General features: G+C 42.0%; 4 protein-coding genes across 8 annotated transcripts; 2 read left to right on the top strand and 2 right to left on the bottom strand.

Moving 5' to 3' along the window:
* Positions 1-508: 508 nt before the first annotated feature.
* On the top strand, positions 509-3,007 carry LOC115553606 (glutathione S-transferase Mu 3). The gene is made up of 8 exons (XM_030370006.1): positions 509-660; positions 904-979; positions 1,058-1,122; positions 1,214-1,295; positions 1,408-1,505; positions 1,596-1,691; positions 1,988-2,098; positions 2,697-3,007. The coding sequence occupies exons 1-8, from the start codon at positions 625-627 to the stop codon at positions 2,790-2,792; spliced, it is 660 nt and encodes a 219-aa protein (XP_030225866.1). The 5' UTR covers positions 509-624; the 3' UTR covers positions 2,793-3,007.
* eps8l3b (EPS8 signaling adaptor L3b) lies at positions 2,993-11,220 on the bottom strand. 4 transcript variants are annotated; one of them, XM_030369571.1, is made up of 20 exons: positions 10,977-11,220; positions 10,364-10,415; positions 10,049-10,164; positions 9,837-9,898; positions 9,389-9,547; positions 8,608-8,757; positions 8,121-8,206; positions 7,864-7,976; positions 7,511-7,707; positions 7,153-7,279; positions 6,944-7,014; positions 6,677-6,751; positions 5,944-6,089; positions 5,427-5,604; positions 5,031-5,065; positions 4,834-4,927; positions 4,265-4,381; positions 3,793-3,881; positions 3,559-3,691; positions 2,993-3,436 (listed from the first exon to the last, which is right to left on the bottom strand). In XM_030369571.1, exons 2-20 carry the CDS (start codon positions 10,399-10,401, stop codon positions 3,392-3,394), a joined length of 2,031 nt encoding a protein of 676 aa, XP_030225431.1. In that variant the 5' UTR covers positions 10,402-10,415; positions 10,977-11,220; the 3' UTR covers positions 2,993-3,391. The 4 variants fall into 4 exon arrangements, with proteins under 4 accessions (XP_030225431.1, XP_030225413.1, XP_030225403.1 ...); XM_030369553.1 differs by having other exon boundaries at positions 5,031-5,068; positions 10,951-11,210; XM_030369543.1 differs by having other exon boundaries at positions 5,031-5,068; positions 10,977-11,210.
* Positions 11,221-11,351: 131 nt separating this feature from the next.
* Positions 11,352-15,190, bottom strand: atp5pb (ATP synthase peripheral stalk-membrane subunit b). The gene is made up of 7 exons (XM_030369970.1): positions 15,033-15,190; positions 14,377-14,413; positions 14,018-14,163; positions 13,631-13,794; positions 13,213-13,338; positions 12,467-12,646; positions 11,352-11,581 (listed from the first exon to the last, which is right to left on the bottom strand). Exons 1-7 carry the CDS (start codon positions 15,058-15,060, stop codon positions 11,507-11,509), a joined length of 756 nt encoding a protein of 251 aa, XP_030225830.1. The 5' UTR covers positions 15,061-15,190; the 3' UTR covers positions 11,352-11,506.
* Positions 15,191-15,826: 636 nt separating this feature from the next.
* On the top strand, positions 15,827-23,020 carry traf3ip3 (TRAF3 interacting protein 3). Of its 2 annotated transcripts, XM_030369664.1 has the most exons (14): positions 15,827-15,982; positions 16,589-17,067; positions 17,193-17,316; positions 17,431-17,563; positions 17,652-17,679; positions 17,866-17,895; positions 18,029-18,124; positions 19,035-19,106; positions 19,384-19,524; positions 20,075-20,212; positions 20,392-20,524; positions 20,840-21,075; positions 21,947-22,072; positions 22,528-23,020. In XM_030369664.1, exons 2-14 carry the CDS (start codon positions 16,621-16,623, stop codon positions 22,720-22,722), a joined length of 1,899 nt encoding a protein of 632 aa, XP_030225524.1. In that variant the 5' UTR covers positions 15,827-15,982; positions 16,589-16,620; the 3' UTR covers positions 22,723-23,020. The 2 variants fall into 2 exon arrangements, with proteins under 2 accessions (XP_030225524.1, XP_030225532.1); XM_030369672.1 differs by lacking the exon at positions 21,947-22,072.
* Positions 23,021-23,480: the final 460 nt, after the last annotated feature.

The following is a 23,480-nucleotide window of genomic DNA, read 5'->3' as shown; positions in this document are numbered from 1 at the left end:
CTTGTCTTAACGTCGCAATAATATCGGATATTATGGAAGCGTAATGCATTATGCATTCACTTGAGTAAATATATTCAATAAATTCTGCTATTTTTTTTCTGAATAACATAATTGTTGCAGAATTCTAAAAAAGGTTTTCATAAAAGAAAACGATGATTTGCAATAAAAAACGAAAGCTGAGTTAAGCAAATCCACGTTTTTAAGACATTTAAGCGCAATAGCCTACTTTCTAGGAACTATTTCATACTTTTAGATAGGCTTAGCTTTTAACTTAATTTATTAGACGATATAAATCGCTCTAACTTAAATATGAAGTAGAATATTTTGTAGTGGAGTCGAAATAGACCTACCAAGTCCACGAATGCTCCAGAAACAAAAATAGGTGGGTATGAATGTAGCCTACACCTAAACGGTGGATAGGTAAAGGCAATAGAACAGTATCCTGTTGCAGTCAAAGTGGTCAATTGATTATTTATATAATCGGCGGTTCTTTATAAAATCACACTGTTTGATGCAGTCAATTTCTTCTCGGCCACGCCTCCTCCAACAACCAGCCCTGGAAGTGCACAGTGAGGAATCATTTTGTACTTTGTCCTTCTTGTGCTCCATACCCCTCAATCGACAATGGCAATGAAACTGGCTTATTGGGATATTCGTGGGGTAAGAACTTAAGTGACTACTTTCCGTTAAATTTCTGTGTTTTCTTCATTGAGAGTAAGTCGTTTATCGGAGGAAAACATTACATTTCTTGACAAAGCAAAGCGATGACGGAATATCTGCAGAGTAACCTAGCATGGTGTGTCAGCCTGCTGCAGACTGCGTTACAACCAACATTTGGGGCTGGACGTGTCGAAAAGATGTGCTCGTGTGTGTAATGTAAAAATCTTGAATTTCTCTAAACAGCTTGCCCAGCCGATACGCTTGCTACTTGAGTTCACAGGAACAAAGTATGAAGACAAGTTCTACGTCTGTGGTGAAGGTAAATAAATACCAACAAAAAATGTTTACGGTTATGCAATTCGTAATTTAACTGATCACCTTTATGGGTCTCCCACAGCTCCCGATTATGACAAGACTTGTTGGATCGACGAAAAGCACAAGCTTGGGATGGACTTTCCCAATGTGAGAGATGGAGGAACTACTATATCGGTTACAATGGCTCAGACCCACTCAGAATACCAGCGGACTCATGGCCTTTTTTCGTTTTCCACAGCTGCCCTATCTCGTTGATGGAGAGCGAAAGATGGTCCAGAGCAACGCCATCATGAGATACATTGCACGGAAAAACAATCTCTGTACGTGGTGACTTGTGTGCTAACTGGAGAGTACAGTGTTCTGTATATCCCCACTGTCTATAGGATGTATTGCTAAGTTGCTAACTTCATTCTCCACGATATCACACCACAGGTGGAGAGACCGAGGATGAGAAGGTGCGCGTTGACCTCATGGAGAATCAGTCCATGGACTTTCGGAACAGCTTTGTAATGTTGTGCTACGGGGATCATGTAAGTTCAAGGATAGGCCATCGACAGTTCATGTGTTATCTGGAAGCGCCATAAATCTAACTGTAACTAACGTCTGCGTTTTTCGATCAGGATAAGTTGAAGCCAGGTTTTCTAAAGAATCTGCCAGTGGTTCTTAAGCAGCTGTCAGATTTCCTGGGAGAAAGGAAGTGGTTTTCTGGCGACAAGGTATTGTTTAATGTTGAGAAATTTAACTTAAAACAAAATCAGTCCTCGTACTGCTATTTGGGTGTGGCAAATGTATGCAGTATTTGTTGAGTATTCAATGCCTGTAAAAGATTTACAATATTTAAATTTTTGCTTAGCTTCACTAATGCTGAATTGGCTGGGTGATGTCAGAGTTGAATTGGTCATTTGACCATGTTGCAACCTCTTATGGGTTAACGCTTCTGCCATTACTGCTCATGTTAAGTCTCAACTTTTCAATGCAGAGTCATGACTTTGTTGTAATCCCTTACCCCTAGATCACCTTTGTGGATTTTATTATGTACGAGCTTCTGGACCAACACCGAATGTTTGAGCCCAAGTGCCTGGATGATTTCAAGAACCTCCGAGATCTATTGGACCACTTTGAGGTCAGACCCACCCGTTCATATAGTATTTTTACTGTTGTTTATGACTGGGGTGTAGCCCTGCAAAAGTACTACATAGATCCAACAAAAATGTCTGTATAATAAAGTTCTGTTTACCTGATTAGTCTGTACATTCAGCAAGGGAGATTGAAATGAGTGTGTGTGCAGGTTCACATAGGGAGGGGTTTAAGCTCCCGTCCTGCTGGACAAGGAATACCCCATATAATGTAGTCTCTCACCTGCCTCCTTAAGGGAACGGGTTAGAACCTGCCATAATGACTTGGGTTGAGCCTGCCAGCATTCAGAGGAGGCTATTAGTAGAACCAAACTGGTTTGTAGAGTCCCATTCTTCAGGGTCCCTCGTGACTTTTCCCTTTTGTTAATGTGTAATCTGGTTAGTCTTTGAAAAAGACCTTGTGCGCACAAGGTGCCTTCAATGTGTAGGGGCTTTATGGTTGATCAAATTCCTGGGGCAAGTTAGAAGTAAACCTACATGTTGATTTAGAAGTTAAACTAAACGTTTGCATGGTATGAATATAACGAAACTATTCTGGTTAAACATTTGGTTAATTATTTTTCTTTTTTATATATTTCCCAATAGGCTCTGGAGAAGATTTCTGCTTACATGAAGTCAAGCAGATACATGAAGACCCCGGTCAACAACAAGATGGCCAAATGGGGAGGTCAGAAGGAGTGAATCTACACCGTCAACCGGAGTAGTCGATAAGGAAACTCCTAATGGACCAAAACATTTGGGCCAAATTACTGCAGATACATAATTCTTGTGTGTTATGTGGGGCATGTAGTATCTTGAGTACCACTACCGTCACAATTTTACTGTTTTATGTTGTTGCATCTTTTGTAAAAACCAAGGATTTCAATATTGAGTAAAGAACGTTTGTAAAAAAAAAAGTTTATTTATCCATTTATGCTGCGAGTTGCTTTTATTGGACAACGTAATTCACTCTTAATGCTTGATTTTCGATTAAATTAAATAAATTGATAGAATTTATTTATTAGATTTTAAATGAGGTAGGTAAATGATACATTGGGTGGTTGACAGATAATTTGCAGCTATACTGCATATTTTAAAAAATTCGGTAGGTCTGATTCATGCCTTAATTGCAGTTGGAAAATTAGTGTATAACTGATTTGAAGTAGTTCAATGCAGCACATAAAATCAACCTCTTAGCGATCATCTGTTGGCACAAAAGTTGGTTTTGATCAGTAATCAATTGAGTTAAATAGAACCAGTTTAATTACGACCGCCATTATAATGCACTCGGAGACTGGTCACTAGTGACGGCCATTGTAGGGTCCATACCCGGGCTCGGAGGCAAGCTGTAGGGAATAAATTGTACGTTATTCATCAGTGAATTAGGGATTATTACTATAAAAGTCAGATTGCGTTGTGGGAAGATTGCATTGGTCTTCACACAGCGCAATCGTAGTGCTATACTCACTGCAATGGCAGACTTTATGGGCTGCAACTGGAAGAACATTTTGCCGCCTTCCTCGGGGCAGGCAAGCCGTAGGTTTTCGCGGGACAATCCCAGCAGCTGTTTTCCGCTCAGCACACCGATGCTCTGCACCGTCCTGTGGTTCCAGGGAAAACAAACGGTCGTATACTTGACTCGTTCAGCATGCATGGGTGGGTGAATATTCAAGGGTTGCGTTGATATGCGTGGCTAGGTTACATTTTGGAGAAGCCTTTGTAATCCAGCCAGGCTCGAACATCCGCAGGGCTGGACATCAGGTCCAACGGGGGACCACGGCCGCGGGAGCCCTGTGGAGGGAGACGAGAGGATCAGACGCACTGGGAAGCAGTTAGTGGTAAAGTCATGTGTTAATAAGAATACATAGGAAGGCGCCTTTCTCGGCACTCGAGGACACCGTACTAAGGTAGACAAGTCATTAAAAAGAAGGGGACAGACAGGTGTATTGAGGAAGAGGATCTGAGGGAGCTGGAGGGAGTGTTAACAAGGACGTGTGGAAGGAGGTGGGAAGAAATGTAAGTCATAAAAGAGGATAGCACTTTGTACCCTTTTACCGAGTACTTTACCATGTCCAAAATGAGGATCAAGGGAACGATAATGCAAGGTCAGAGGGAGTTGGATTGAAAGAGGAAATGTGACTAGAACAAAAATAGCAGTCAGCAACATGGTTGACCTGTGGGTTGTCCATGGGCACTGACTCATTCATGGGCTCCAGAACATTCTGGGGAACATGTCCCTCCTCCTGGAGATTATTGCGGACGATCCACCACTGTTTAGACTTGTCTACCACCTAAGGGAAAATGAAATAAAGTATAAGCGTATAGATAAAAGGTTCTCATTTGAGTATCATGTCTACCGTATGCTTTGGACCAGGGTTCAAAGTTTTGTGAGGACAGCCAATTTATTTCATTGTATTTGTATATTAGGCAAAGCAATAAATCTAGGGACCGTCCACGACTGGAACCATACTTCACAGCCCAAAAATACAGCCTATTGACTTCCACCAATTGACTACTTAGCAGACAAGTGTATACAAAGTGACTCTTCTTGACTTGTCATCAACGAACAGAGACATCTTACTCAAGGTTGTCCACAGTTATTTTTGCGTGGGAGTCAAACACCCGAACCACTTCACTGTCCTGCCCCCGACATATCAATATTGGGTTCATTCCTTCATAATTCCAATCTCAACACTAATCATATTGTGTTGCTACTCTGCATAGAGTTGACTGAGGGGCTTACCTGGACCACGTCTCCTTTCTGAATACTCAGCTCCTGGCTGTTCCTTGCCACAAAGTCATAGATGACCCGCATGTACAGGGGCGGCCCGCTCTGGCTGCAGCACAAGCATTCCCACCATCCAAAGGGTTAGGAACCACTATCCGTTAAATACGAGTATTGTACTACTGTGTCAGCAGAGAGCTGTGTGTTCTCCATACCGTGGTGATGGTGGGGCCCAGTGGCTGTCGTTCCTCTGCTAGAAGGAGCATGGACGAAATACATCATGTATAATTTATGATAAAACATTAAAGATGGATTATTGGTTTCAATCAGCACCCTATAACCTTCTGGACGATAAAAACTGATGTGAAGGTGTGTATTCCCTGGTCTCCTGTGATAATTCCACCCTCAACACGATCAAACTTGATCAAGGTACGGGTTCAATGAGTGATTGCCAAACCACATAGGCCTTAACCCTTGCATTAAGTAAAGCTTTTATAAAACTAAGAAAATAAGTTTATCATCATATGCAATATCATATATACATATAATATACTAATCAGGGCGTAGTTTCTCATGGGCTTCTGTGGTCCTACCACTCCGGGCGGTCCTACCTCTTCTCTGCTGCTCCGGGGGTCATATGGGGGCCCGTTACTGGAGGGAGAAGGGGGGAAACGCTGGCTGTTGCTGCGGTTGAGGGCCACCATCTGGGAAGATGTCGCATGGGGCGGGATCTGCCAACCGTCAGAAAACTGTGGCATGTACGGCGGGACTTCGTGCGGCCATTTGTTCCTACAGCAGGACAGGAAGTGGTCCCGGTCAGAGACCAGGAGGTCGGAGGGCGAATTGAGGTCAGACAATTGGACAGTAAGTAACAATAAGAGTAGTGTTTATCTAGCATAAAAATATCAAAGCAGAAGAGCAGTAGAAAGAAAACAATGGCACCAGCAGAACGATGCTTAAAAATAAAACATGTAAAACATAAAAACAATAAGTAGCGTTCCTTAGAACGTACAGTATAGATAATACAGATTACATCTAGCGTAGAACAACGCATTGCGTGTGTGTCAAGGAATAGAATGGATTTCCTGGGCCTTCAAGAGCATTATGGCGGGTGGGGGAGTGACGTACCTGGGGAGGTTCCAGCACTCTCCCAGGGACCTCCACAGCTGGTCCTCCTCTGGACTCGTCTCCTGGTCCAGGAGCTGCAGGGCCGGCTCTGTCAGCATGGGGGAGACCACTCTCATGGAGATGCCAGGGGCATACTGCGGGACCACCTGCAGGAGGAGGAGGAGGGGGAGGAGGAGGAGGAGGAGGAGGAGGGGGAGGAGGGGGGAGGAGGAGGAGGAGGAGGGGGGAGGAGGAGGTGGGGGGAGGAGGGGGGAGGAGGAGGAGGGGGGGGAGGAGGATAAGGAGGGGGGAGGAGGAGGATACATTTTTTTTTATCATATCCTTTCTCTCTCTTGGTTACTGTTGATTCTAATACACGTTGATTTGCATTATTTTAGTTTACTCTTTGTATTGCTTTTTTATTTATGATTGGTAATTGTATGTATACATGGCATACATTAATTTTACCTACGAATTAATAATAGTTATAATCTTATCTGGCCATTTTTATTAATTGTTTATTCAGTTTACAAGGTATCTTTATCAGTTCTATAGACTTAATCAAGATTAAGTTCCAGCTAAATCACAACCAACTCGTGACCAGATAAACCAGAGCCAGTGCCTTTCATAGATTCACAGCTGAAGGGAAGGATAAATAACCGCTAGAATATATTCTGGGACCAGCAGTTAGACTTGAGTGGCCTCTAGTGGTCACCAAACACAAATGAAAGAAACAGAGGCTCTCTGGACTCACGATTCGAAGAGTAGTGAAGAGGATGTGGACATAGTCTGGTGCACTGGGATTGGTCAGGTGCCCGTTCAGTTTACCCTGTATCAGCAGAAAACCCATGGTATAAACTAGCTGTTTACTTACTACCACCCACCATGGAATATTATCACACACACACACACACACACACACACACACACACACACACACACACACACACACACACACACACACACACACACACACACACACACACACACACACACACACACACACACACACAGTACTTACTAGTAGATTGAAGCCATACTTGACTTTTTGAAGATATCCAACATATTGATCTGCAGGTGGTATGCCGGCTCCTGGGGGAAAGACCACTAGTTAGAGCTACAAGAATATATACAAATAAGGTCACTGAATCTATCCTTCAGCGGTTAATTTAGCTCATAGTTTCTTTTTTGCGCTAAAGATAAATGCTACTATTCCGTGAGGCCAAAAACCTTTTGTCTTGGATTTCTTCTTTGAGATAGCTTTCTTCTTCTTGCCATTTTCGCCCTGGGGCAGTACTGTAGCGGCTAGAAGCCCCATGAAGAGCTCCACATCGATGAACACATGGTTTAGGATTTCCTGCGAGGGAGAAACAGAAACAACCGGTTTTAATACAAATAGATGATGTATTAATATGATATGGGAAGGACTAATTCTAATCGTCAAACTCAAAACTAAAAAATATAATAATGTGTTATTGAATCAAAAAGCTGGTATTTACGATACCAATAAATCACATCATGACCTCAAGCCAATACCAATATTAATTCTGATGTGATCCATAATATAAATCTTTTGGTTGGTTCTGACCGTATCTCTCTGTATGTCGGTATATTCTGTCATTGGCCGACTCTCCTGTCTGCCCATTTCCATCTCAGCATTGTAGTGGCTCTCATGCGGTGGGGGGGCGTAGCTCCGAGGGGCGGGGGGAGGGTCCACGGGGGCGTAGCTCCGAGGGGCGGGCGGAGGGTCCACGGGGGCGTAGCTCCGAGGGGCGGGGGGCGGCTCTGTAACAGGGCAAGAACAAAGACCAATGATCAACACTGTCTGGGGCCTTTCAACAGGCCGACGCCTGGCAGTACAGTGCGGTGTCACGTCCTATTCTGTCAATCCGGGTCGACATCTGCCTTTTCCCAACGCCGCTGCATGAGAACAGATCCTACCGAAGGCCCTGCCACTGGGGCGGTTTTCTAGGGGAGAGGGGGGGCGGTCCAGCACGGCCCGGGGGCTGGAGCCTCCTGGGACCCACGGTGCAGGGATGTGCTCCCGGTCGTTGCTAGGATACAGGACGGACAGACAGTGAAGCATTAGGACATCCTTGTGTTGAACTGACATAGAAAGAAGTCATTCTTTATCTCTTAGATATGACGGAGAGATATAATGTGTGGTATATTTAACGAGGTGTTGTGGGAAATTGTACCGGAAGTTCAACTGGTTGCTATGGTTGTCCACATGAGCTGGCGCTCCTTGGACGACCTTATCCAGATCTCTCTTAATGAACTCGGCCTAGTAAAACGAGGCAAGTTTAAGGAAAGAAAGTATATAAAACGCACATGAAGTACAAAGATCACATTAGAGAATATTTTCATTCTCATCTTGCGAAATACTGGTTCCGATTCAGAACTATTCAACAAAGTACTAATAAACAATGGATCTATCTAGATGCAGGTATCCACATAACAAACCACATGAAAAAGAAAAAGAGGAAAAGATAATGAATTAATGTATCCATACGGGGGAGGGGTGTGTAACTGATGGAAGAGCATAGTTATAAATATAATTATATATATATATATATATATATATATATATACATATATATATATATATATATATATATATATGGTTTGTGCCGTACTACCTGATTGAACCCGATGTTAACCACTATCCATCGGGGTTGGACTCACCCCGACCTCTTCACACTGGAAGATGTAGACCTGAGTGCTCCTCCTGAAGCGCTGCTGCACCACCACGGCCAGCAGGGAGTTGTAGGCGCAGCAGTCCAGCACAGTGCTGGTCTTGAGGATGGAGGCCAGGGGGAGGGACTCCAGCTCAGCCTGGGGAATGGGGGGACGGACGGGTCAACGGGGCAGGTTAGGTATGACCACACTGAGGGTGAGTCAGAGCTGGTTGTTTATTAGAGAGTCGTATTAAGGTCACAATGTGAACGATTGAGCCCCTCCCAGTTTGAAGCCAGGAAACTGTCAGAATAAAAAAACTGGCTGCCCAGCAACTTTGGTTTGTAGAATTGATCAGTTATAGGATTCGATTTTTTTGCTTAAATTATGAAAATCACTATCAATCAGCAAGGACTACAAATATGGCTATTTGTTACGAGCTTGTTGAAATGTTGCAGTTGTGAAAGTAGTATTTCATAGAATTTGGTCAAGAGAATTCCGTTCAAAGAGCCATTTTGGTTATCTTTCAGCTTGACTGGAATTCCTTATCACTCTGTCCCAAAATTCACCTTGCATTAAAAAGCTTTATAGTCTTACACGGAAACAGTGGTTCTAGCCCAAGGAATATCACAATTTCTTTTTTTTTTATACTCTCACACTACAATTCTGGAAAAGCCGGCACCACTATAGGAGGGATATAATCTGATCTGAATGTCCCATCAAATAAATTCAAACTGCAATCCTGGTACAACTTGCTAGCATCATGTGACCCCCTCCCTCATGGACCAACCTTTGTCTCGATGTCGTTGAGCTGCAGGTATCCTCCCTGCACGTCTAGGATCATGTCCTGCGGCCATATCCGGCCTTTGGCGTCTAGGTTCTTGAGCTTGGCGATGCACTCATCCAGGCTGTTAGCCTCATGGCTGATCAATTCACAGGTAAACAGGTGCTGCGGCCAGGGGGAAACAGGGAGGTTCAGAGTTCAAGTGTGAACCCATTATCTTCTTCTTTTTAACATAGTCCAAACTTGTATTCATCATTCATGTACTTTAATTTTTCTTGATTATGTTTTCTGTTGAAATTGAGTTCTTTCCATAAGTAATCAATAGAATAATACCAGTATTAAGTATTTTAGTCATCTTTTATTATAGCATTATTAGTCATTTAGTAGTATATGAAGTATATGGCTGTCATAATTACAGTAACAATATGGTCCTTTAAGTAATAATAATTCTTACCTCAACTCTGTAGTGAACGTTGTCTTCCTTGTTCAGTGTTTCTATGTGCTCTTTTCGCTGGGCTGAAAAAATATCAAAATCAAACTATTACACTCTGTGGATATTTGGACTAGGACTACTATTTGTGTGTGTGTGTGTGTGTGTGTGTGTGTGTGTGTGTGTGTGTGTGTGTGTGTGTGTGTGTGTGTGTGTGTGTGTGTGTGTGAACATACAGTATATTGCCTTGCCACTGGGCCTGGACGGACTGTTTCTCTGAAATGGTGAGTTCCTGGGTTCATCCTGTTGAAAACCTCGCCTAAATGACGGTTGTTCCTCCGGCACGAAACCCCTTTTAAGCATTATGAAACAACAACTGTTATGACTGTCTGCTATACGCATCCATGCCAAGATTAAGATTACTGTACTGGTTGGCACTGTTATTGTCATCACTGACCGGACTGGGTGTGAACAGTTTATGATACTGATAGTTTTTTGATTGCTTTGACGCACTTTATTCGAGAAAATTGTTCCATTGAAAATATACTGACCTTGGGGAATAGGAAAAAGGTGCTGCGGTTCCGTACATTTTCTCGGTTTTTACTGTAAATGACAGAAAGTCAAGATTGAAGTTTCATAACGATTAAGGGTAGGCCTACTTTTCTGTCCCCAAAATCTAAACTAATATAGAGCATAGGCCTACGTTTTGTATCAGCTGTTGAACAGAACTCTCGAAAAGATAATCGACAAACGTTACCATCGACTCATGATCAAAGTTAACTTTTCAGATGATGGATATGCTTATTCGATTTCAAATTATAATTATACATGCACTTTAACGTTTGCCAATAACCCTCACTTGTATTCAAAAGAACACTCATAATTTTCCATAGATCAAATAGATCTGGATTGATTTAAAAAGGAGGTAAGTGAAGACAGTCGCCTTTACAATAAGCATTTATCGCATAGCTAGTTAGTAGTCTAAAAAATTAGACTGACAATATAACCATTACTGGCTTAAAAGTAAATAAAGCTACTTGCTCAAATATTATTCAAGTCTTTTATAAACATATCTTAGGCTAGTATAACAGCCACAACCTAGAAAATAATGGCCCATAATTGAGAAAACGACATTTACCTCTTCATTCATAAAATCAGTATTACCTGACAATGCTAGATGTCCATGTATAAACCCTGGTCCGGTGTAATTAAATCAAATTTAAAATCATTGCTGGTAAGAAGTTGTCCATACAGAGAAGTGGATTTCCTCAACTACCTACTTCAAGTCAATGGGCCCAAAGTTCAGATGGTTTTACTGTTGTGATCGTCCAGGTAGGCTGTACAGAATGAGTCTAAAGGTGTGTCTTATGTTGGAAGGCAAGTCTCTCCATGGGTCCAAAGGTAGCTGACAAGTTTCGGATTAAGATTCAAGATAAGTTATGCAATAATATACTTTGTCCACGAAATTGAATCTGCCCTCACAATGAACAGTTTACATTCAATTGTTGAAATTCAAAGAAAAGATAAGGGGGTCAGTGAGTAAGTCAATCCTTTATTTATACGTGTATATACACACCCATACTATTGGCCGAGACAATCTTAAAGAGGAAATAGTTTTATTCAGTAAGGGAAAGATGACCGGAGAACAATATGTTGGTGTTGGGAGGAGGCTGTTGCCGGGCAAAAACAGAAAGTTAGACCGCGAGTGAGGCCTTGGCCCTGGCCAGGGCCTTCAGGTCCGAGATGCACTTGGCGATGCTCTCCTTCTCCTGAAGAACACACAAAACACATGAAGGTCAGAGCAGTATAGGCTGATGGAAAAAACTAATATTGTAGAATGAAGTATGTCAAAGTATTGCGTCTGAGGTTAAAATATCTCCCCGTCCAGCTAGCCATGATTTCTAATTGTTTATATGTGCTGTAGCCTACAATGGATATAGATGTTTAGTTTCCACTGATAGAAAAGTTGACTTCTGTTGAACAAGTCCACTCGAAAGGCACCGAATGGCTGAAATTGAAGCCATTTTCTGAAATGAATTAGTATTTTTCCAGTGGATGTAAACGTTTTTCACCAAAGTATAAAAAAAGTAGAGCGAACTGTCTGTGGGCCTACTGTAAACAACCCCGTAGCACCAATAAATTGTTAAAACAACATGATTTTAAGTCGCACTCGCTCGTAGCGGACAAAATGACCTGGACATATCTCTAGGAAATTCTGAATGCGAGTGATTTCAATAATAATAATAATAATAATAATAATAAAAGATGGTATTTATAACCTCTTGGTTAATAAGAATCTATTGACGTCATCCGGTTATAATGGAGATTTGCATCTCCATTACAACACGTCTAACTGATGACTCACTTGTTATAGGTCAATGACAGAACAACACACTTCAAGTAGCTCATTTAGTTTTCTGTTCTAGCCTATCGATGATTGATGTTCAATAATAAAAAAAAAATTGTTCCTCCAGTTTCCAAGTTCCAATGTAAAATGGCTATTAGTGTAAAAGGGAGATCCACTGTGAAACCCCCTGCTATAGCTCAACAGTGATCTCTGATGGACAGCGGAGAAACAGCAGCCTCTAGTGGACGGTTGGCCGCCATTACATGCTCAGATCCCAGCCCCCAACTTTGGTCTGCCCGGGACTGACCTGCAGAGGGGTGATGCTGCCGACGACGCTCTTCTCCACCCAGTTGACCATGTGCTCCTGCTCCATCTGACGGTTCAGGTTCTGCACGGCGATCTGATAGTCCAGGCGCTTCTTCACCTCATTGGTCACCATGTGTATCCTCTCTCTGAAGTTGGTCTCCAGCAGCATTGCCACGTTGTTCTGGGTGATACAATTATACAATTCAGTCTTTGTATGGTTTTCCTTTGAGAGCAGGGTTCATGTGGTGTGGTGTGTCTGCCAATACGCAGGATGCTCATTAACGTTTTGAGCATAGGGCTTCTATTCTCTTTTTTTACTGATAATAACAATTTCTACAACATTAAGCCAGCAACTTCCTTAGCCAATCACAGAACATTTCTCCCAGCAAATGCCTTTTTTTTTCCTGAATACCTTAACCTCTATTATGGCAGCCAAATGTCTCAGACAAAATCGAAACAGCACTTGCAATTTGGACATAGGGAACTCACTTTTTTTTATCCGAATTGCTGATAATTAAAACATGCATTTGTATAATAGTAATAGGTAACAGCCGGACTTGCTGTTTGGTTTTCTTCTTGTGGCATAAAATAAATGCAAACTCTAAAATGTTACGCCTCTCCAAGATGCAAACACGCATGTCTGGAATAAATGTGATTCGGCGTAAGCCAACCCAAAAAACACAAAGAACAGTCGAACCCGGGTGTGAGAACGATGGAAATGATGCAAGCGTCTGATTCTGTGTTTACCCTCTTGGCATCGAAGAGCATCGATCTGCCCTCTGCTCTCCACTGCTCCTTCTTCTCCTCCTCGATGGCCTGCGACAGGCCGACAAGGGCCACATCCTTCACCGCCTGAGCGTTGAGCACTTTCTCCTGCAACCCCAATCACACTACTGCTTTAGGCCCAATCCCATTTCTACCCCTTCCCCCTTCAAAACAAGGGGGAGGGGTAAGGGTAAGGGGTAGAAATTGGATTGGGCCTTAGACTCCTTAAATGGCAGGTGTGCACACATTCTTAATAAAAGAGAAATTTAATTCAAGATCAACAGGGTAAAAGAAGTTAATGGACAATACAAAAAAAATGCTTATGGCGCAGGCCGAGGATTAATATGTCAAAGGAATATATTTTTAACCACTTAAGACTGGAAATAGTAAAAAGCCCAACCTCGTTCAGTTTGTCAGCAAAAGCAGCGACACTGGGTCCAAACTTCTTGATTGCGTAGATCACAACAGCGCCAATTGAGGCGGCGGACAACGTTTCGTGGTTGATGATGTAGATCTCCTTGGAGAGCAGGTAGCATAGGAGCCCAGTGCCCAGCATGTAGGGGCCTAACAGAAAGATGACCCCCATTAACAGGCCAAAAATGACCCAAAACCATAGTATGATATATCCAGTACAGAGTACATAAGCGTCATAATGATGTTTAATACGTAATAAATACATGCAGAGAGTATTAAAAGCACGTGCACAATTCCATCATAAAGTTAGTACTATCGATCATTGATTGATAAATCTATGAATAAGAAACCCATTCTTCCAAGACCCACATACCGGTGACTCCGGTCTTGGGGTACAGAAGCTGGAACAGCTCTTCTGGGATGATGCCATGGCGGACCTGTCCTCCTTTCTCTGGCAGTGCGGGAACGGGGGCCAAACTCTTGGACGAGGTGTGCAGGGAGTGGGAGGCCTGGACTAGCCTATGGATGTCAAAGGCAATGACAGCTTTAGCTTTGATAGGTCAGCTGCAAGGACAGTGATTGTCAAAGTACTTACACTTTTTTAAGGTCATAATATGATCCTTTCCATATTGTTAAATAAGCAACATATTGATAGAAGACTATGGTAATAACAAAGATATATATAGCCAGTTAAATGCTTTTAGCACGGATTTTAGAAAGGAAAGGACATACCCAGCTCCAATCGGACCTTTGCTTTTCAGGGCATTGGCTGGAATATAAAAAGAAAACGTCATTAGTTTCAAATAACAACACGCGAAAATCAGAAGACGTAAACCCATTGAATATTTTGTCAATTACATACAATGCTGCCATCAACTGGAACGATTCCATAAGCTGAACGCCTTGACAGACAAGGCATGTCCTCGTTAACATGTGCCAAATCAACATAATATTTGTGGCTATCATGTGGCTATTCAAATATTGCTTGGCTTTGGAAGACTTTAAAAGTGCAGCTGTCAAAGAGGTGACATTCTGCAGGCATGCCCGACGACGAACAGCTAGTTTTGCTACTTCTTGCTAACGCTACTTGCTTTCAGTCACTTGAATTAGTGTCTGCATGAAGCCTATACAAGCAAAGCGGTTGAATAGCCCCACAGAAATACGGTTCGATTCTTCATTTACCAACTAAATGAATAGATAATAATGCCTTAAAGGGCTGTATGCTGCGTGTCCTTTAACTGGTAGCGCGAAACGTAGCGTTAGCATGTCATTCAATGTGTGGCCTTCACTTTACCCTTCAAGTTTACATGCAATATTATTTGATTCTAGCTATTAAGAAATAGGCAATATCTGAACTTTGTAAAATCCTTAATAAGCTTATATCATACCCGAAAGTAAAACGGTCCTCGACAGCATGTTTAGAATATGAAGTGCAAAGTTCGTCCAACACTCAGCACCTTAGCTACGGCCTGTTCTTGCCCTTCTGCAAAGAGCTATGTATTAGGATGGCGGATACACAGGAAACGCTTCAGAAACAACGCGAGATTATAGACTTGAACGTGCGGTAGCTATAACGACTACGTTCGCTAGATGTCGTTGTTTGTCACGTTAATGAATGTTTATTTGGTGTACAAGTTAATAAACATACGACAATGTGTATTGGTCATTGGTTCAATTAATACCAAAATATATGCATTGACCAGCTCTTTCCTCTTGATACAGAATACCAAGGAAATCTGTCATTTGTCTTCTGTGTTGCTCATTTGCACATGCAAACTCCTCCATTTCACTGTTCTGCCCAGGTGCTGATATTTTATGTATTCATCTTGTGTAGGGTTATAATTCAGTTTGATCATAACAATGCTGAGTATAATGAACTTTGTTGTGCTTTTGGGCATGTTGTTTTGCTGCAGAAGAACAAGTAAGACTGTTAACACACCAAAAACACAGATGCATTATGATAACCACATTAATTTAGAGTAATTTTTATTAGTACAATGCCAACAGAAACTATCAGTGAGGTAACCAACAGAAAACAACTTGCTCTGGCGGCACATTCTCCCCCAAAACCTCAGATATTATATGCTGAGTGCGTATGTAATCTTTGGGCCCACCCGTGCATGCCTTGAGTTTATTGTGAGTGGCCTCGAAGATAGAGGAACATATGAAGGGGCTGTTCGCTCTACTTCCTGTAAAATACGCTTGACAGGAACACCTATGAGACGTTAGCCGACATTGTTTCGGAAGAGAAATGGAAGACTTGTCAACTGTTCCCTTCGGTGCAAAGCCGTTATAATTAACCTACTGTCTGATGATAATATTGATGAACTCCTAACAAGTAAGAGCATCTATTTTCTGCAAACTGAAGGCTCAGTGTCTCTTCTCGCACTCGATTGTTGGTCGGTTTGCATTTTTGATCTCTTCTCACAACAATAGCCAGACACAGTTTTTCTGGCTTTGTGACTTTGATTGTCGTTGAGGTTTGCCTTTGTCCTTTTGTTTAACCCTGAAGGTATTTTGTTGCTACTACATTTCTGCAGAAGTGTCTAGTTCTGCCTCCATTCCTTTTGCCATGCTGGAACTGCACACTTTGCACAAGTCATTTAATTGAGGGAGACCATAGTGCAACTAGTGCAACCTATCATTTTCCTTCGGTTATACTTTTCTTGTAACCAAGGGCTTGCGTAACTATTAAAAGGACACATAGGCCTGTCAAGCAGTTTTTGATAATTGTGGGATAAAACAGACAATTTAACTTGGAATGACTTGTCTAGACACTTTCATTTTGTGACATAGTATTTATCGGTTAAAAGGAGAGTTGTTTGTCTATCAAATAACATGAATGCCATGCTACCCCTTTATTCTTAACTTAAAGATGTAGCATTTACTCACAGGATGCATGTCTTCCTTATAGATTAAATTTCTGTTTCTGTTTCCAAAAAAGATTTGAAGCCCTTACCTTCCAGTTCTGAAGCTATGGCTAGTATGGCTAGTTTGGAAATTCTGGACATCAGTGCAACTCCTACCTCACCAATCAAGGACTTTGATCAGAAAGAGGAGAAAAGATCAGAGAAATACCAACACCTCCGAGGGCGAAACAATAAAACGTCCTGTCGAAGCCCGCCGAGAGATGTGGATACTAGATTAATAAAAGATATGCTTCAACACAAGAGACACCTGGAGTTCCAGAGAAGGAGAGCTGGGAGCCCAGAGTTTTGCCCGGAGAGGACTGTGAATTCAATATATTGTTCCACAAAGAGAAACCCACTGGCAAAGACAGGTCATGTGAAACATCAGAGCGCAGTACCGATGGCTCAGATGCTGGATAAACAAACCCAAAGGACCGCCACGTCCATAGAGGACCCCACAGGGGTGTTGATCTCAAACAGATTAGGGGTCAATGACCCGAATCCTGGTAAATGGGTAAGCCTTTTTGATACAATTATTTATAGCTTCTTCTGCTTTTAATAAAGCAAAGTACATTTGCTAATATGATTACATTATGCATTTTTGGTGTTCCTCATTTGTTTTCTTTCTGATGTTCTTAGGCTACCTTATGGTCAGAACCTTTACCGTTGAAAGGCCAGAAGGAAGATATGCCAGGGCAACAGGAGACAGCAGGTTTCGCATCAGTATCCCTAGCAGAGAACTCCATTCAGCAGAATATGAAAGGTACCCAAACAAAAAGAGAGAATGTATCCATGGTAACAGCCTCATCTTTTACATTCGATTCTAGCATGGGACTTATTTCATTTATGTTAATGTGGTTCCTTCTTTCTCTTGAAGGACAACAAGCAACTAGCATCAAAACAATCACAGCAACTGAAGATTTCCACACAACCATGTCCTCTAACTCTCGTATTCTCATTGAAGCTACGGTAGAGCAAAAGATATTACAAGAAGCCTGTGTGCAGACTGAGTGAGTTTGAGATTTACTGTTCGGTTCTGATAATATATGGAAAACAAATGTTATCAACGGCTTACGTATATTTTGTTTTCCATTGCAGCCCTGGCCTGGTCACTGTTAAGGCATCTGTAGGTTAACATTTCTTTTCTTTTTTATCATCACAAATTATTTTGAGCTTTTGCATTTGAAAGGCTCTAAACAAGCCACATTGAGAAAGTAAAAAATAATTTATGCAGTGGATCATAAAAAAAAGTTAAATCTATCTTATGATTATCTATTTTATTCATCCTCATGTCCCTCTTCTAACCCTAAAGGATGTTCAGCAACTCGCTGAGTACTTGCAGGTAATAAAACTCTTTCACGATAGCTTGCTACATCTTTGTCATTAATATCTCAAGGACAAGGAATATCCATTACCCAACAGGCGTGTCAATGACGGTTACAGAAAATCCAAACATCTCTCCCTGCCTTGTTTAGGAGGCTCTGTGGAGAGAGGAGGCTTTGAAGAAGAAGATGGCCATCCTTCAGCAGAGCGCATCCAGCCTGCTAAACTCCTCCGACAACATTTGGACTGTAAGATTTCACTTGTTGTGTCCTCTGCACTGAGACCATACATTTCACCCTACTAATGCCACCGTTATTGTTAGCATTCCATAGAAAAGACAAAAGCTTATTTCTACTTTCCTGTGGTCGTACTTTCATTCAATTATATTAAATATATATTTAACCAAATATAGTTCTACTTCTACTACAACTACTTATGTACGGTTTCCCTTTAGTTCAAAGTGTAAGTCTAAATAAAAATAGTTTTTGTGCAAGATAAGCAGCTGTCATTCAGCTGCTCTCGTCTCAAGAAGGCAATTCATGTGGTTTGCCGCTTCCTGCCTCTTCTCAACCCGGCAGAGGAAGAATGCAACCTGCCACTCTCTCTGTCTCTGATAGAGAAGGGTTGTGTCACTCAATTTGATTTGTATGGATGTTGCATGCTGCTTCCAACTGCCGTATCTCAGTCAGTATCTCTTCCAGGGTAGCTTCTGTCTGTATGTGTATGTGGCCCGTGTTTGTGTAGTCAGGAAATAAAAACAAAAATGTTTCATGGAGGAAGCAAAGGTTATTCAAGCTTGAAAAAGGTTCACTAGAACAGTTATCTAAAGCCACCTTGTTTCTAAACCACAATTTCCCATTAACCTTTTGCTCTTTACTTCACCCTTGCCTGTGTTACCAGATCCCGCTTGCAAGAGAGAGGCACAACCTGAGTGAGACTTTAATATAAATAAAAATGATATAGGTTAAAGAATTGTAGGGAAAATCAATAGTTGAGATGAACCGTGATGTAACTTGCCCAAGATCGACTTGCCCTTTCCTAGTGTCTGCACATACATATGTGTGCACCTATATTCTGTCACAGACTGAGGCATGTATGTTACATTTTCCGTGTTCACTACCTCCTGACAGACATTCTGGCTTCCTCTCAAACCCACAGGCTCGCTGCAACGAGGACCTTCTGACAAACAGGATAACATCTCTAGAGGCGCAACTGCAGCTCTGCTTTCAGGTAGGAACCATTCAAAATGATATCGGCCCAGCACCCAAGGAAAGGTTTCAAAAGGATTGTGCCTTCTGTTTCACAGTTCAACAAGGATGTTTTCATGGTGTTAAAAGCACAGCGTTCTCATGTTCTTATGTTATGCTTTGGTTTTCTATGTGCACTGGGTCTCTATGCTATGTCTACTTGTGCGTAGTCTCACTGTAATTGCACCCGGATCGGTTTCTGCTTATGACTGTTGGTGATACTAAACCGTCTGTGTTGCTGCCGCTGTGCTCCCCCTCAGAGGCTCCCTAAAGACGGACTGAAGAAGCTGGTCCTGACAATGGAGAGGCAGAAACTGGTGTATGAGGAGAAGGCCTTGGCTGCCCTGCAGAAGGCCACACTGGAGAAGACAGATGCATTGGTTGAGTCGCACCACTTCCAGGTAAAAAAAATACCCAGCTTTTACACAAAACACTGTAGCCTAAAGGCCCAATCTGAGTCATATAAATACAAATTATGTACTTAATAGAGTTCGATTATAGTTAACATTTGCATGCTTATATAAGTATTGAACATGTATTGCTGTAGGCTATACATTGTGGTAAAAGGTCCAAAATATGTTTCAGTAAAGTGGAGAATGAACCTTTCGAAGAAGGTGTAGGTTTGTAGTAAAACTAGAACGATACACATTCATTTGCTTCCTTAAGATATCAACTTTGGTCAATGTTTAAACAATAAATCACAACGGAGTGTCCCCCCCTACTACCGCGATGAGGGCAATTAACGTCCCCACAGCCCGTCGTCGTAGATTAGGTCTATTTCCCAATTACGGCACAGCACTTTGCGTTGTATTCTTACCTATTCATCTGTAGTTTACCAACATTTGGAACACTTAAAGCTAAGATTTCTTCACAAATAATTTGCACTAACGATACGGATTACGCATTTCTTGATCTACATTTTCCTTGCTGATACACATTATTAACCGCTAGGAGGCGCTGGAGACAGCCAAGACAGAGTCCTCGAGGTGGCAGGGTCTTTATGAGGAACAGAAGCAGATCTCAGGGCAGCTAAAGGAGTGTCACGAACGCACCAGTGGACAGGTGGACCAGCTGCACAGCCAGCTAAAGGTACTGCCACAAAGTAGGATATAATAACGCCAAAGCATGGTCACATTTAGCGTCATCAGGGCAGCCTCTCATGCTGTTCAATGTGTGCTAAATCTTGTCTTGATGCTTGATCAAAGGCTATACTAGGATGTAAGGAAAGAGGTGCGTGCAAGGTTGACGTGTGTGTCTCTGCCATGCAGCTGTCCAGTGGCCAGCAGGAGGTGCTGAGGGGGCAGACGAGCACTCTACAGCGGGTCCATGAAGAGATGCAACGCAACATCTCCCTTCTGGAGCAGGCCAACCAGGCCCTGAGGAATGACCTCTGCATGAAAGGTCAGACTCAGAAAAACAAAGTTGAGCCGCCATGTACGTTTTCACATGCAAGAAGTATAAGATTAGGTCCTTAAGGTAAACAAATAAGGGTTATAAGGGTGTTTAGCCTGGGCAAACAGTTTGGTTGTAAAGTCTTTTCTTTCAGCAACTGAAATTACAAAACATCTGAGAGTTTTAATTAATTAGTTTTATTAATTAATCAATAAATAATATAGAATTTAAATACTGTTCGGAAGGAATATTCTCAGACTAGGGAGACAGGCGAATCACAGCATTGTATAGTAATTAACCCAAACCCTTCCTTCTGCTCCTCAGCCCGTACCCCCGAGTGCTGGGACTTCACAGTGCAGGTGTGCCTGCCATCAGAGGAACCTGAGGAAGAACAGAAGGAGCGGGAAGACAAGGAGGACGGGGAGGAGGAGGACGGGGAGGACACGGAGGAGGAGGACACGGAGGAGGAGGACAGGGAGGACAAAGAAGAGAAGGAACAGTCGCTGCTGGTGCAGGAGCTTAGGGACACGCAGGAGAGACTCAGAACCAAAGGACAACAGGTGACCAATACGTTAGTAAGCACTGGTGGAATATACTGGGAGGTATTGACAAAGTACCTAGATCTAATATCAATAAACAGCATGAAGCCCAACCTTTCAGTGGTTCTGTTGGTTCAACAACCTTAATACCTTTACTTTATCAACCTTTACAACAACTGTAATATATTGGCATCTTTAACAAGATATGTTTATATGCAGTGTTGGAGCTCCCTCTACTGGACGTGTTGTGTAGATTAACTGGTGTGTTGTAGGCATGCAAAGTTTATTATGCGTTGTATTATTTCTCTCAATAAATGTGGCACTGTGTGTGTGCATTTACTCGCTTTGGCTTGTGTGTGTGTGAGAGTCTGAGCCATCAGAGTTCATATATAGCAATCCCATCCCCTCAGCAGAATCTGTATCAGAGCTGTGGCTTTTTTACAAGACGACAAGAGAAGTGGATAGTGGGACATTTTTAAGGTGGGCTGTAGGCTGCCAAGCCAATCAGAAGTTAGAAACTTTACCTTTTCTATTGTCTGAATAATATTCTTTAGTCATTTTTGATTTGCAATTTGGTTGGCAAGAGGCATGTTTGGGTTAACCCTGCCCATTGCTACCGCTGGCCCCGAGGCCCGGCCTCTCTATGGAAAGTGAGAATGGAATATCTCTGAATTGCTGCTACCATGGTCAATGGTACTCACTCACAGTCGACAATCAGTGTGTTTACCTTAAGTTATGTTTTGGTGCAAACTTATCGTTATAATAATAAAATAAAATAAAACTACTGCAGCATGTATTCATTTGCAGTTATTTTTTATTCAAGATATTGTTTTAAAAATGTCTGTGCATGGGTGTTGTTGTTTATATGAATCTGTGGTTTGTGTGTGTGTAGTGTGTGGATCTGGAGGCAGAGCTGGAGGCCATGCAGCAGGAGTACAGGTCCAGCCAGGCCCGGCTGACGCAGTGCAGGGACCAGCTGAGGCTGCTCAGCCAGCGGCACAGCAGCACGCTGGCACGGGTGAGAGAGAGAGAGAGAGAGAGAGAGAGAGAGAGAGAGAGAGAGAGAGAGAGAGAGAGAGAGAGAGAGAGAGAGAGAGAGAGAGAGAGAGAGAGAGAGAGAGAGAGAGAGAGAGAGAGAGAGAGAGAGAGAGAGAGAGAGAGAGAGAGAGAGAGAGAGAGAGAGAGAGAGAGAGAGAGAGAGAGAGAGAGAGAGGAGGGAGAGAGGGGGGGGCTTCTTCTTTTTGCATCTTTCAATTTTATATAATACATGTAACATTTTGTACATAAAATGCAATGTGCTTCAAATATCATTCAAATAAAACACATAATAAAATGAAGTGAAGCAGAGAGTATCAAAACATAGAAAAGAGATACAAAAAAATGTAATGATGAATAAATTAACAAAGTTTGCCACACTCAAGATTCACGGGACACCCAATAATCAATGTTTTTTTTTTTTTTTTTTTTCTATAGGGGTCCCGAAGATCCTGGACGAGGATGTTTGTCCTCCTCATTGTAATCCTGGCTTTCACAGGGGTTGCCATGTTGTCACTGTGGCACCCCCCTTTCAGGGATCAAGTTGCCATCATCCTCTCAGACATAGAGACCAGAATTGAGGACTATCTTATGGAAATGGCTTCCCACCGCCACTGTTACAGACCTGTATGAAATATATGGTAATGTTATTATTCCAAGCTATTTAAATGGAATATTTAAATGGAATAGATGAATAAATAGTTCCTAATTATTTATCTTAGTAATTTTAAAGATAACATTGGACTATCTTTAGTGAAACTTGATGAAGTGGGAGGAATAGCCTATATGATATTCATGGTACTTGCATAATATGTAGGGTTAGGGCATGACTGCGGCAAGTTCAAATATAAAAACAGATAATCCAATGTAATCTTATGTGTTCATCAGTTACCTCATTTTGTAATTAAACTTTCTGGAAACATCCGACCAACACTGTTGACATTTTTGTTTTATATATATATATCACTTCATCTTTTTTTTGTGAATAAAGTGAACAGAAACCTTTATATTTACTAATAGAAGAACACATTTTCCTATCAATAGTGCCGATGTTTTCCATGAAATAACTTAGAAACCAAAAAGGGAAATAGGCCCTTAGTAGCAGGGCAGATGGACATCCTGGTCTAAAGACACACTCAAAAGACCTTTGATGTGTCAAAAGATCACTAAGCAAATAGGCGCCATGGGTCAGATCAGGTCCAGCAGTGAGGAGATAAAGCCCTCAAGAACTATACTCTCATGTATCACACCAAGGAACTTTTATACAACCTGCATAGGTTTCCAAACACAGCATTTGTGGCTTGAACGTCACAGTTGCTCGACCATGACCTTGGTGTAGTGTCAGTGTGAGAACTTTTAACAATAATGCTTTGTTTCACAAACTTAGATCA

Source organism: Gadus morhua, chromosome 1 (genome assembly GCF_902167405.1).
Source record: "Gadus morhua chromosome 1, gadMor3.0, whole genome shotgun sequence".
Taxonomy (NCBI): Eukaryota; Metazoa; Chordata; class Actinopteri; order Gadiformes; family Gadidae; genus Gadus; species Gadus morhua.
Note: the sequence above shows the minus strand (reverse complement) of the source record. Positions and strands in the feature narration are given on the sequence as shown.